Source organism: Vanellus vanellus, assembly GCF_965231255.1.
Source record: "Vanellus vanellus genome assembly, chromosome: 20".
NCBI lineage: Eukaryota > Metazoa > Chordata > Aves > Charadriiformes > Charadriidae > Vanellus > Vanellus vanellus.
The window spans coordinates 5,445,739-5,460,610 of record NC_138925.1 but is presented as its reverse complement, the minus strand read 5'-3'; the positions used below and the strand labels follow the sequence as shown (position 1 = coordinate 5,460,610).

The 14,872-nt window shown below is 39.4% G+C and overlaps 1 protein-coding gene across 1 annotated transcript in view; it reads right to left on the bottom strand.

The window, feature by feature from the left end:
• Positions 1-1,098: 1,098 nt before the first annotated feature.
• CLSTN1 (calsyntenin 1) overlaps positions 1,099-14,872 on the bottom strand; it is a 43,260-nt gene continuing 29,486 nt past the window's right edge. The window contains exons 11-19 of the mRNA XM_082493611.1: positions 14,016-14,066; positions 12,073-12,230; positions 11,290-11,438; positions 10,559-10,785; positions 9,968-10,138; positions 9,237-9,382; positions 7,629-7,764; positions 6,732-6,916; positions 1,099-6,046 (exon numbers count right to left, since the gene is read on the bottom strand). Coding sequence (XP_082349737.1) covers positions 5,852-6,046; positions 6,732-6,916; positions 7,629-7,764; positions 9,237-9,382; positions 9,968-10,138; positions 10,559-10,785; positions 11,290-11,438; positions 12,073-12,230; positions 14,016-14,066 — 1,418 coding nt within the window. The 3' untranslated portion in view covers positions 1,099-5,851. The remainder of the gene's footprint in view (positions 6,047-6,731; positions 6,917-7,628; positions 7,765-9,236; positions 9,383-9,967; positions 10,139-10,558; positions 10,786-11,289; positions 11,439-12,072; positions 12,231-14,015; positions 14,067-14,872) is intronic.

Sequence of the window (14,872 nt, the reverse complement as noted above, 5' to 3'; positions counted from 1 at the left end):
CATCGAGCAGGCCACAGCCCACGGGTCATGCTGGAAAATAGGTGGGAGTAGCACGGTTCATACCTGCTTCCTTTAGCAGTTCCATGGGGTGCTTCCTTCTGTTTCCCTGTTTTCCACACCAGCAGGTTCCTGCAGAGGTGCTATATGACTCTTGCCTTTTAAAGAACAGTGTAGTCTAATTTTCAAGACACCCCTGAAGCCAAATCCTGTATTTGATTTGTGTGTCCTTAACTAGATTAAGCAACATTCTTGTACTCTCAGAACTGTTTATATTTTAAATTCTTTTACTTATGTAGGTAAAAAAAAAAATACAGGCACTTCAAATCCTGTTTCTCAAGTGACGAGCTGCATGTATTGTCAAATGACAGATTGCGCTCTTGTGTCAATTTAGCTTTCCTGTCTGGTTTAAAATTCCCACAAAACCAGCAAGTTTAGGCCCGAGACTGAACAGTCCTGTTCATTCTTATTGAGTCTTCCCTGTCATGGAAAAAATTTGATTTGGCAGTATTTTTGCATCCAGCACATAGGTACAACTCTTTCCTACTTTCAGCTCTTTCTAGTACTTTAAAATTAAAAGAATGGTGCCCTATACTGGCTGTTTAAGTCCACTTTTTTTAAGAGGACAAGTTCAAATATATTTGATCTTCATCAGCTGTACAGCTAAGCTAACACTGCCTTAAAAAAGTAACTTCTACCCGAAGCAGAAATGAGTAGTAGTAGGTAATAACAGGTTTGGTCTGTGAGTGGCATATGAAATGCCTTTAATAAACCCTTCCCTCATTACCTTTACATAGATAGTAGCAGATTATGATTTAGTTATGCTGTAGCTAATTTAAATTCTGATTTAAAGTATGTATTGTTTCTTTTCATAAAAGAGATTATGCTATGAAGTCTATTCTATACTGTTTTGTATATATTAATAAAACCAGGTTGCCTCTCATAGAGCACCTGTTACTCGAAGAAGCAGTTATATAGAAGACAACCCATTTTAACTTTATATAACACTTGGAGAGCCCCTTTTTCTACCCCTTTCAGATACTGTACATGACTGAGAAGTGGCCAGAACATTTCAAGGTGGAATGGCATATGCCCTTCCAAATGACCCAAATCATTTACTAACACATTCCTCTCTAGTTCTTCAGCATATTGTTTAATAGTAAATAATACTGAAAGTGTGTTTGTAGCAAGTAATAGTTTTTAGAAGTACTGCTGCTTCTAGAGATGAGCCAAAAGAAACTTCCTGTCGTCTTTGAGTATTGTCCTCTGTGGAAGGTGAGCTCGCTGCAATATATTACAAATTACTGTCACTGATGTGGCTCTCGTAAGTATAGTATATTATGATTATGCAATTGTAAGTACAGTATTTTGAAACTGAACTGGTCAACAAATTATTACAGTAAACCATCAGACTTTTTTTTTTTTTTTTCAACCTGTTAAGTATTAGCAGGGCAATTTTCCTTTCCTGTGCCAAATTACATAGCCTCATGCTTCACAGGCTAGGGAGGGTGCTGGGTGTCACACTTTAAATTAGGAGTAGGAAGATGCTTCTATCTCTTACATCCAATAAGAAAATCCCTTGCCACAAGGGCTTGGACAAACGCACGTTTCTGTGGGGCAGCAGATACGTCAGCTGCCCCACCACAAGCGACAGTGTCTGTGCTGTCACAGCACGATGCTGCTCTACCCTGTCTGACAACTGCGTTGCTTATTTTTTTCCTCCCAGAAAAACAGGTCATGTGATGCTTCTCCCCAGTTATTGGGCAGGACGGGATTAATGCACACACCGAGTGCCCAGTAAGCACCTTGTTTATGCATTGAACCTTTGTGTCACCTACCCTCTAGGGTGATGCTTTTACAAGGTTCTACCGTTGTCCTTTAACAATTTGATGCCATTTTTTGTAATTCTTTGAGGTTGTTTTGTTGTTTTTTTTTTAAGAGCCAGATTTGCAGAGCCGAAGCATTCTGCACCCAAGCTTAATGGAACATACAGAAAATTTGCCCCAGTCGTGGAATAGAGTAAGGTTGGCAGGGATCTTCCTGAAATACTAAAACGGAAATGCAAAAAGGAAAACAGAAGCCAAACACAAACTGTAATGGTGGTTCTGATATTAGAAGAAAATCCTGCCGAGTTTAGAGCTCTTTGCCTAATCAGACAGTGAGAAAACAGCACGGCGCTCATCTGCAGCAGAGGTTTATGACCTCTTTGCGTTCCCTCCTGTGGGGTGGTACGCCCAGACTCTGCTTGCAGAGTTCCCCGTGGCCACACAACTTTGCTCCATTTTAGAAAATAGATAAATATGGCTATTTCTTTCCTTACAGAACTAATTTACAGAGCATAAAGTATGCAGAACTATCATCAGGCCAAACACAAGCTGAGATGCACTAAAACCACAACCTCATTGGTGGTTTGTCCATTCTCGTGGCAGGGAAGAAACAAACTACAATTCTGAAACTGTAAAAGCAATTCTTGTAGATCGCCACAAACCCATATCCAGGATCCTGCCTGTCATGCCACCACCAGGCAGCCTTACCTGGCAGTTCCTTAGTCCCTCTCAGGTAGTTGGTTTGCCGGCTCGCAGCAGTTCACACCTTCAGCCGTTGCGCTGGTGGTGTTTCCAGAAAACTCGTGCCCTGATACAGTTTTACAGAAGTACAAAGCAGCAGTGGCTCATGTCATCTGTCCTTCAACTTTAGAAGTGCAATAAAACAAAGTTGTATCAGTGTAAACTCCAAGAACTGAGCAATTCCAAAGGTGTTTCTCAATCCAGCAGAGTTTTACAGAGATGTTACTTCATCTAGAAAATGGACTTACCTACCAGAAGTAAAAATATCAATGAGTCAAAGTGGACCTCCATCCTCGTAGGCCACTTGAATGAAACCAATGCTGTATCAGGTCAGCAAAGAGCCTCTGACTCCAAATTTAGAAAGCAGCAGCTCACCTGACAGTTTCCAGCAAGCTCAACTGTACTGAAGATTGAAACTCAAATCACTCTCAAAAGTATTAAGTTTCACTATAAATAAATAGCTTCTGATTTTATAAATATGCTTAAAGTTATAACCCTATTTCTATTTATTTAGAGATGTTTCTGTGATTATTTTTTTTAACTCTGTACAAACTGATTGTGCTTATTCTGTTGCCTTTGAAAAAAAGAAGTATTTTTTTAAGCCAAACCATGGTTCTGTAAGAAGAGAATGTTTACATGTTTAATTTTTCAGTTGCTTTAGGTACATGTTTTGTAAGTCAAAAAATAAAACAAATGATTGATAAATTATACACACAGATGCTGCAGAAGTCTTTCTATGCTTGAGAGATTAACGAAAACAAAACAAACCTACTGCCAACAGCAGATGCAAATGAACAAACAGTTAATGTAACTTGATTCAACTTTGTGCCATTCGGTAAGAAATAAATGCAAACAACCTTTAGAACCAGAAATTTATTGTAGCTTATAGACTTTCCAAACTGACCTGTTACCAATATACACATCTGAAAAGTTATACCCATAGTGGCTACAAACTGCATCAGGACATTTACAACCTTTCAGTATTACCATTAAGCCATGATCAGTTTTGGTCTAAAATACAGCAGCTACAGCAACAGTATATGGAAGGGTAAGTCTTCTACACATTAACACAGGACAACTGTCAGACATAAGTTAAAAGTTTCCCAGTTTACTTAAAACTAGCAGTTATATTACCACATAAGTAGTCAAAACCATTTCCCCATTTTAGAAATCTAAAATTTTACATAAAAAAAACAACCCCCAAAACGGTAAGCTAGTTGTGTGGGTTCCCTTCCCTGCTTCCAGGTCCATCTACTATTGTAAAAGGCACTCCGCAGTCAAGCGTTACCCCAGATAAAACCCACCATCAGATCCCATTACACACATCACTAGGTGAGAATAGGTCTGCGCTGAAAATCAAAACTACAGAAACACTTGGATCAATCCTTATCTTTTATCCCGTTGAATTATAGCCCTCTGTGCCCCACCCTTTGGCTTGCTTGTTGCTCCTCTAGCACGCTTACCCAGCGCAATGCTTCCCTGCTGCATACGGTCAGCCACTAACCAGCCTGCTACGAGACGTGGGGGCTGTGCACCTACAACAAAGGCATACTATACACACAGTCAAAAACCAGAACTTTGCTTACCATGCTGAGGAGCGAATGGAGTCCTAGTCTCCTGTTACAAGCAAAACAAGTTATGCTTTTTAATCCACCTCCAAATGTAAAAATCAAGTAAGCAGATATTCATTATTCAAGGCTCTGCATAAGACCAAATAAAGTTAAATAAATGAGACCTGCCTGACCAAAAACCTAGCACTTTCCACCATGGGGTCATAACTTACTTTTCGTACCTTTCAGCTATTTCTTTAGAAAAGTCCTTTGCAATTCCAAGTTAGAACTTTGATCAGAAACAACCAAAATAATCTGGACTTGGAATAATATTAACATGATTCCCAAGGTTTTCTGGTTGGCTAATTTATGCTATAGCTTTTCACCAGCAGGAAAACACAATTACTAAGTGTAAACAAAGGCTTAATACACCAACAGTCCAAGTTACTGTACAAGGGGCTACAGGGAATGAGCAGGAGTGTGTTTAATAGAAATGAAATCAGCTATGCCCCAAACCCTCCCGCTACCAAATTAGAAAAACTGAACAGCCAAAAAACCCACCCCAAAATACCTCTCTATGTAGACTGGTAGCCAAGGTGCGCAGGTACACGGGTCTCAGGCTTTCCAGCTCCAGTTACCAATATAACCACCGGTCAACTAAATGAATAATTCACCCTGTCGGCACTATGAACAGAGCGGCATTGCACTACAGGCAGCTTTGCTGTAATTAACAGGAGCTGTGGCAACACACCACAGCAACAGCACACTCATTTGCCCACCATCCAAGTAGTGTTTTTTCCCCTTATGCTAAGCCTTAATTGGAGGAAAGAAAAAAAAAAAAAAAGGAAAAAAAAACAAAAAAAAAACGAAAACTGTATTGCACAGGGCAGTCGAACCTCTGCAGAGGTTCCTAAAGCCTTTACAATTTCTCACAAGCTTGTCTGTTCCCTCTGCAAAAATAAAGGAAATTAAAGAAAAGGAAAAATTAAAGAAAAAACAGAGCGGGGCATGAGCAAACATGGCAGTCACAGCCAATGACACCGTATTACTGAAACATCTACACTAGATAACTGTGCCCGTGCTCCTGCTGCAGTAGTATGAGACTTGTAATATTTCATGCTGCATGATTTTTTTACTTTAGCATGTTTTAAACCCCAATCCCTGTTTTCACTACCACAAATGACATAATTACATAATTCCAATATATTTACAAAATATTAAAAAGTCTGTTAATCTTCTACATATTAACCTCATTCTGCCACTTTACACATGCACTAATCTGGGGGAAAAAAAAGAAATCAACAGGCTGAAATGAGCAGCTTTATCCTTTGTCAACTAGCAATCTTTGCATCTTTTAGAAAAAGGAACAAAGCCAAATTTGTTTCACTGAGCAAGAAAAAGACAGTTCAGAAATTCATGTGCAATGGCTACAGATCTGTAGAGTCACTGAGCTGAGATGACATGAAGAAAAAAGTGCAAGGTGGTTCCTCACATAGCGTAAAAAAAAATCCAGTCACTGAGGGATGGCTGAAGGAAAAGAGGCGCTAACTACAACTCTAGGAACAGCAGCAGGAACTAGCTGACATAACACAAACACTGGGATGTGTGTGGGCTCAATCTACTGGCCAGAATGACTTTTTTTTTTTTTTTATACACCATGAATCCTCGGTAACAATGGAGTGTATTACAGTGGCATCTTCTAGAGCAGAAACATAACAACAAAGGGAACAGCTAGAATCAATAACTGAGGGTAGAGTCATCCCATTCCAGCTGTTGCTGTCTATTGACATTCTGTTGGTCCTCCTCCTGCTCTCCCTCTTCCTCCTCGCTGCTTTCAGACTCTGCACTGGTGATGTCATCTTCTTCTCCATCTTCACTTTCTTCTTCCTCTTCCTCCTCTTCCTCTTCACTGCTGTGTTGATCCTCATAAGTCTGTTAAGACATAAATTAGCAGTTGGTATCACACTGGCTGAAATTCTGTTTATTCTTTTGAATCCAGGCACAAGGCACTATACTGAGAAAGCTTTTACAGATTCCTTACTGGTTTCAGGTGTTCAGCAGTAATTAGGCAACCAGGAAAGAAAAAGGAAGTAGCAGTCTTTAAAATAGCTTTGTAACATCACTATCAATCCTGTCACTCTAAACAAACCAATTCTCAAGTCTGATCCAGTACTGGATTCGACTGGAAAAGGATCTTGAGGTAGGGTCACACAAATAGCATTAAGGTTGCACATCTTTCTTGTTCCCAATATTCTAAAAATTCAGTTATCAACCACAGCAGAAGGAAACATCATAGACAGATGTTTCAGCGATAAATTCTTGCAACTTTGGAAAAAAACAGACCATGGTTAAGGTAGTGCGCAGCATGATAAACACTAGTGTTGGACACTGACCTGTAAAACCCAATTACATATCATGAAGCTATAAACCACACAAGATCCCAAACGTAACTGCTCGAGAGTTGTCACTTTGGCACATTCATTAAAAATTCACAGTTAATGTCCCTGCTCTGTGTTCTGTGGTTGTTCTTGCTCTACTGCTCTGTCTGTGTACAATCACACCCATTACAGCTGGAAAAGGGCATTTTTTTGGTTAAGTGCTGACACACCAACTTTACCTCCATGGGGTTCACAGTGATGGTCAAAGCAGAGTCATCCCAGTCCATCTCATTTTCCTTTCCAGTATCCTGGTCACGCATCGTTCTCTGATGTGCAGCTCGGATTCGGAACACTCCCAGAATAATCATAAAAACCAGGAAACTGACACAAACTACAATCACAACAGTGGCTGTACTTGGGACAACTGCAACAAGAAAATAAAAGGAGTTTCTTAGGTATACTGATAAGTAACTCTTATACAATGCTAATAACTAGTCCTCTGTTCCCATCACCTGCAAGAAGGAAATGGCAGTATACAAATATTATATGTAGCTACACAGAGGCAGTTTGTCTAAGGAGACTTAAAGTCAGCTGGAAAATAAGAACTAAAACTTAGTTCCTTAAGTATGATTACATCAATCGGAAGGACTGACAACACATGGAAAGCAGATTCCACCACACACAGAGACTCCTTTCTAAAATGCCTATTTTATTTCCTCTCACATCCTACATCCAGGCTAAATATAATTAAAACAGAAAGGACAGATACCACAACTCATCAAGGGAATAACGGTGCAGTTCTTTCCTCATGCCATTCAGAAGAAATGCTGTCTCAGTTCCTCACAGTTCTTTATCTACGTCTTACAGTCCCCTCCAGCCTAGTACACCTCCCATTTTCCAATGTACACACACCAACACAAAGCTCTCCTGGCAGGGAAAGATACTGCCTAGATCTCTAGTAATCCACTCCTCCCTGCTTGGGCGACAGCAGAACAGCACCAAGTAGCTGCTTAGATTATTAGTCCACCACACTGGTTTCAACTCTGGGGAACAAACCTCTCTGCAGCAGGAAGCCTCTGTGACAGTTTAACACCAAAAAAAACCCCAGCTGAACTTCAGTGACTGAGAATTCTTACCTGAAAATGGATGAGGGTTAGCCAAATTGTGGCCAGAGAGATCAACAAATGTATGATGCACTGGATGAACAAATTGTGGTTGTGCAGCTATGTGATTAGCATGTTCAACTGGGTTAGCTGTGTGGATAACATTCACCTAGGAACAAAAAGAAAATGTTAAATTCCAGAACTCCAGAAATGCAACAGTTAACTTCTGAAGAGATAGATAGACAGACAGACAAAGAAAAAATAAAATAAAATTTGAAAAATAATAATTTAAAAAAAAATAATCTATTTCCCAGAGCAGGAATCCAATTCCCCTTCAACACAGCAATGGCTTGTCTCAGGGGACAATCATCCCCATCAGTAGCTCCTCATATATTACAGTTCCTTGTCAACCCCTTCATTTTCACAGCTCTCAGATCTGTTTATGCGTCTGGCAAGTTTGTGTACAAACACCAGTATTTCAGAATAAAACAGATAAAGCCAGTTTATTTTCAAATTTGGTAGCCAGCTATTTTAATCCCAAATTTCTTATTCTGTTGTATAACTTCAGCTAACACCAAAGGAAAAAAAAAACCACGTTACAGTCAAAGGGTTAAGAGAAAACTAGTCTTTAACCCACGCTTAGAATAGCCAGCTTTTAGGTACAATGGCAAGCTCATAATTTGCACAGCGTATTTATTGTTTCCTTGCCAAACAAGCAGAGCTAAATATACCCCTCCTATGGCGGAACACTGTGATACAGCATACCTGACCAGCTGCACAACAGGAAGAGAGCATGTTTACTACTGAACAAGGAAAGCACTTCCAGTTTGGTAAGATCCCAGCTCAAGCTCACAAAATTTCCTCAGGAAACAAAACCACATTACTTAACACAAAAACTTCTATTCTGCAACACTTGAGGCTGCCCAGCCCACCATAACATCCAACTAGTGGTAAATACAATTAACTTCACTGTCATCCCTTTGGCCAGCTTGAAAATGCAGAAATTCAAGCTCATAGCTGGAAGATGCAGATATATGTGACAGTTCCTCTCAATAAAAGTAACTTCACATTCCAGCACCTGAAATTTTAGTGCCCTTTACGTTATCTTCTGCTGCCAGAAAGTAAACATACTAAGTCATAAGTAACCTGTATTCTACTGCAGAGGAAATGCAGCTTTAGCCTGTCTGTGCTCTTACATAAGCTCTTGGTATCAGCAATTCAAGCATCACGCAAGCAAAAGAGCGAAAGGCCCCGCAAGATCGTTTGCAGAATGCTAGAAGTTGTACATGAAGGCCACTCAAGTCTACTCTTACTCTATTTGCTAGTTTTTTGCTAAATTAATACGCTGTCTTTCCAATTCAACCTTTTTGCCTTCACATTTCCATTAGCCATATTATTTCTTCTACAACACAACAGTTTCACCTCTGTTGAGGAAGCCTTATTTAAACCTGAAATGTAGAATTAAGAACACATTTATATATAAAATCCAGCCTGAAATGCACACATTTGCTAACATTTCTTTACAGGACAAAAATCTAAATCAGTAATTGATGAATTATCTATCAGTTGAGGCAACAACTTCCATCTTCCTAACCATACACGCTCTAGAACTTCTCAGAGTGATCGGATTAGCTTACATACCTCCACTTTAAACTCATTGCTGACATAGCGTCCATTAAGCTCAGAACAGACCAATTTGAACTTTCTGTCAAAGAGAGAAACAGTGTGCCAGTTTCTGTAGCGTATCAAATGCAAAACTTCTTCATAACTAGCCATAGTATCAACCCCTGTGGAGAGAAATAAACAAGTAAAGTAACTGCTTTGCAGAAGACAAGTACAACATTCATATACTCGACACGTATTACTCCCTTTCTTCAAGTAAGTTTTTTTGGCTGATGAATTTTCAGTTAGTTGAAAAAAGTAACACCATAGACACACACATATGCAGCTCCACTGAAATTCTGTGGATTGATTTTGTGACATAATCCCAGACCCAGTTAGCCTTTAAAGGGATTCTGGGAGCCTTTCTTTCAAATACATTAACATAATCTGACTATAAAATGGGAAGCAATGGTGCATGCTCCCAGGCACTGGACTATCTGTGCAAGGAACAAGCCTTTTCTGGGCAAAGTGTACTTCATTTCCACAGCCCAGAGGTAACCTGCACTCTGGGACATGAGAGAAGAACAGCAAGGAGGTTCTAGAACGAGGTATGTTCTAGAATCACAGCTTTCAACAAAATAGTTATAACACCTTTGAGCTTTAAATTCTTGTCAAAAATGAAGTATCTGCAGTATCTCTCTAGCACACTGTTCCCGTTATCACTGTCTTCAGACCCTTCCTACAAAAACACCAGTAGTAGTAACCCCTACCTGTGATTATCATGCCCAGGTTGGAACTACTCATCTCAATGCCTTTCTGCTGCAATCGTGTCATGTCAACCTCCAGGCTTTCTTGTTCCTGATTTAGTTCCTCTCCTAGCACTGTCACCTCACATGTATCCAGGTTATGCATGATCTCTTCAGATACCAAAGACTCTTGTACTAAAAAGCAGAGAAAAAGCCAGAGAGGTAAGCAGAAACAAAGGTTAAGCAGACAAGAGCCCAGGAGCTATAAAACGTCACATGCAAACTCAACCCTTCTTCCAGAACAAATATTAAGATCTGGGCTTGAAGTAAAGAGAGAGCAAGTATTCATAAAATAATGATTAAAAAAGTGAAAACAAAACACAAACAAGGGATATTTACACAAAGATAACAGCCTGGTCTTACTACCATTTCAAGGTAATTTTTTGTCAGCCCAGAGCAAAATATCTACACCTTCTCAGAAGAGAGATACACCTCCTTTTCCCCTCCTAGATTCTGTATTAAAAGAGAAATCCATGCCTCTTTGCAAGAGGAAGATCCTCCAACGCGATTAGGGTGAGGTAGGCAACAGTCCTAAGCAGAAAATGATGTTCTTACCTGTGGGATCTTCATCTCCATCTCCCTCTGGCTCCACCTCCCGTGTAATGGTGCTTATTATGCGAAGCTCAGGAAAGAGGGAAACACCCTCAGAACTCTCAAACTCTGAAGCAGAGCGGGCAAAATGGTTGATGCCACTAAGGCTGATTTTCGGTTCCTCTGGTTGCAGGACCATTACATATCCCTCCACAGAAGGAATGGAGACGCAGGCCTCTTCATTGAAACATCTACAAGAAACAGAAGCAGTTTTGCACAGTCAAGGAGACTATTTGAGAGGGAGGCACAATTACACAGAGTAATTGCTTTATAAATTTTTAAAAAGCTCTATCTCAGACCCAAGAGTCTTAGATAAATTCATCAACTGCACTGGAAAGTAAGAATTCCCCACCAAGGGAACAATCTTACAATTAATTTTTACTTACTATTAACATTTGGCCCCATTTTCTACGCTATGACTAACAGCCACAGATAACACCTTTAATGACGGCTGTGATACTGGAGACGTATTCCCAGCAATACCCTTGCAACACGTTCCTGCCTATCCTACACACTCCTCACTATACTCTCAGCAAGAAAATAAGAGTGCTGGTGTAGAAAACATTCGCACACATTCAAGTGTGTGACAGTTACATACAGCAAGACTCCTTTGTTTATCACAACTGAGATACAGGAACATTGTTCCAGGCTTCAGCTTCACTGTTCAGAGACATTATTTCAGCACTAGGACATACTTGACAACACTGGTGATTTTAAGCCTCCGAATCCCAGGTGTTGGGAACTGGCGGGAATTCAGATAGGAAATGTGTTGCATGGCCTTATCAACTCTGTCAATATCATCCCCTTCTACAGTCAGTGTTGACTGACTTGGGTTCATGTGGATCTGAAACAGAAAAAAAATAAAAGAGAATTCTCAAACAGTAACACTATCGAGTAATTAGAACTGGAAGTTCAGCACTGCTTAGCCTGGTAAGTGCTAGGATAATTCCATCTCTATTCAAAGCAATAAGGCCATTATTTACTGGCCTTGTAGTACACAGTCTAACTTCCCTAGTCCCTTCCTTATTCCAGTCAAGCATATTTAGTGTTTCATTCTTATCATAGTTCTGATGTGAAGATTCTAGTATTATGGAAGAAAGACAGCTAATATAAAGGAGAAATTTAACCCTGTTCACACCACCTTGCTATTAAGGAAAGGCATGCAAGTTAGTCTTATTCTACTAAGCTACTCGTTAAGAATCTTTACCTTTTATTAGACAACCTTGTTTAGCCGGTAAAACAGAGGCATACAAACATGGAATTTCTCTTCAAGGCTTAAATAGAACACGGTAACTTCATTCTTAAACTCCACTAAGACCATGTCTATACAAGAAAGATTTCCTAGTTTTCATGTAATTTTAATGCAAAATGTCACCATAGACTAGCTTGTTTTATTTGGGACACCCCTACTAACTCTGCCAGCAAAACTTGTAACTATTATCAGCAGAGCAACATACATCATTCACATCCAACTTTACCTTCACGCCTTTGCCAACACCATCAGCCATTTGCAAATCCAGTCCCTCTTTGCAAGTATACAGGCAATCTATCACCTTCTTGTTTTCCAGTTTACCAGAACGAATCATCAAACCCGCCAGATTGCCTCGGAAAAACTGCGCCATGTGGAGTTCACCACCTTCATAAAGGGAGGAAGGAAAAAATCTTTATGTGTTTTGATTCTTTTTTTGTTTTTCTTTTGCAAAATAACAAATAGGCTTTCTGGTACCATAAAGTATTATATACATGCGGGTTAGTTTTTATTCATTCTGGGTGTTAACCTTGTGATTATGTTCAAGCATAAAGAAAAAAATTAAACAGTTCACCATGCATATGGCCTTCAATCAGGTGTGGCCATCTTGAACTGTGAAACTAAGGGTAATATTTCTGTTAACAAACATTTCAAAAGGAATCGCCCATACAGCGAGGTGGTGTTCTTCAGCAATGAAAGACAAAACCAGTGAGATGAACTATGAGACCTGAATCTTCATGTTGAGGTAATGCCTCCTCCTAGTCAGTTCTCTACAGAACAGGCAATGCCCATCAGCATAGCAGACAACAGCATCCTCCCTCTAGATGTTAATCTACATCTAAACCAATCATTACAGGCTCTCTTTACACTCAAAGGATAGAAAGAAACTTTACAAAGTGATTCGGCTCATTTCAAAAAAAGGTGTCTAAAAGTTAAGTGCTCCCCTCTAAAGCTGCCTTCTTCTTGGTATGGACTCAAGGGAGCAGTTTAAACTCAGGTAACTCATTTTTAGATACTGGAGTTAAGTCCAATGAATTGCAACCCAATAAGGCCCTTACTGCTTAGATTTTTTGAAGATGACCTCACAATGATCACCTAGCCTATATCCTGCTAAACAATGGGGACCACAGAACACCACCTGCAAATTTGCATTTCAAGGTTATCACTCAGTAAGCTACCAGATTTTTAGAAAAATATTTAAGCTTGTTTTAAAGATTCTAAGTGATAAAAGATCCCTGGCATAACTCAGTAAGATTTTCAGTAGTGAACTGTCCTGTTACAAATCACATGATTTCCAGTTTAGGTTTGTACAGTTCCAGCTTCTAGCCCCTGGATTCTGTTACAACCTTGCCAAATTAAAATGTGACACACAGTTAGAAACCTCTTGTCAATTATGTCTAGACCATTCCAGGAATTCCTGAACTTTACAGAAAGAGTACATATCTTGAATACACCTTTTAGAAACAAACACTAATTTTAAGTGCCTCAACTTAAGACATAAAATCCAGCAAATTATCACTGAAAGTTTCTAGGAAAATAAAAGCCTGTAGCCAACCTGAAACACCTGGTAGCCAAACCTTTTATGCCCATTCACTGTAAATAGAACTCTATATCAATTTCCGATAAAGTGAGTATCCATTGTAAACTGCACGTCTGTCTTTGAGTTACATACAAGCAACCTCATCTAAATATGAAACCGGTCTTGAGTGAGTAGAGCTACCTGACTTCCAGAGGCCCTGCCGAATCTACTGAATAATTGTATGATACACACACACCCCTACATATATAGATATGCATATATTTATATAGAACAAGGTGCATTTATGTTTTAACAAAACCGGATTAAAGAAATTATAGCTGATATTTTACACCAGTAACTTATTTTACACCACTTCACTGAAATCACAATGGTTGCAGATTTGTACATGGATGTGCATTTGGGTGCAACCAAAAAAACCCACCAAAAACCAAAAAGAAAGCAAAAAAAAAAAAAAAAAAAATCAGCTGATGAAGCTCTGGAAATAGAAGCACAATGAAGAAACAAGCCTAGGAGAGGATTACGTGAAGGTCAATGGCCCGAATGCAATGCCTGCATTTCATGCTGTGTGCAAGATGAAGCAATGTCTTGGCTTAAAAATGAAATAAAACAGTAGGGAAAAAAACTCCAGCAACCTGCAGAGGTCTCAGGCACAGTTTCATTGTCATTTTCATTTCCTGTATATTCTGTAGAAAAGCAAGACAAAGAATGGGACAATAGGGAAAGGACCAAGCAGTTATAATTTGGCAAACTCTCTTATCACAGAAAATACACAGCAGTACTTCCCCCAAAAAGTCTGCTTATACTTGACCCAGCGTCTCAAGGATTATGAGTTCTTTGAAACACTAATAGCTGCTATGCAGGGAAGAAGCATTACTATGTTGTTACAAGAACATAACATTCATGACAAGACAACTTGAAGAGCCCCATACACAAGTTGCAGTAAAAACAGTCACACTGGAGAACACTTTAACCAGAGGTACTCAATCTCACGCAAGTCACTATTAGTAATGAGATACAGGTCTATCAACTGGCTCGATTTATTTTCTCCTCTCCCAACTGCTAAAGGGGAAATTAAGAGATCCAGCCCGTATCAGCAAATCACCAGAAGGTATTAAATGGTGATCAAAAGGAGCCATTTACCAACACAGATTTTTTTATCATAACAATAGTGTCATACGTATTAAGGAGTCAATTTATCAGATGGAAGAATCTGGGGAGGGAACCACCAAAAAAGAAAAACAGCTTTTAATCTTTTAAAAGAACTTTTTCAAAAGCATAAAATATCTCTCTCTCCTTAGACGTGAGCTGAACATATAACTTAGAGCAGCCTGATTTATTTTAAAATCTTGGCAAGACAAAGAGGATGTACTTAAGCACTAGCTTCACTCCTTCGGCATACTTTTTGTCCTCTGTGTTCCACTTCCCTAAAAAAATCAGGCTTTTGGTGGAATTTTTAAAAGATAGTGCCTCAAGTTTTTGTATTCCAGAC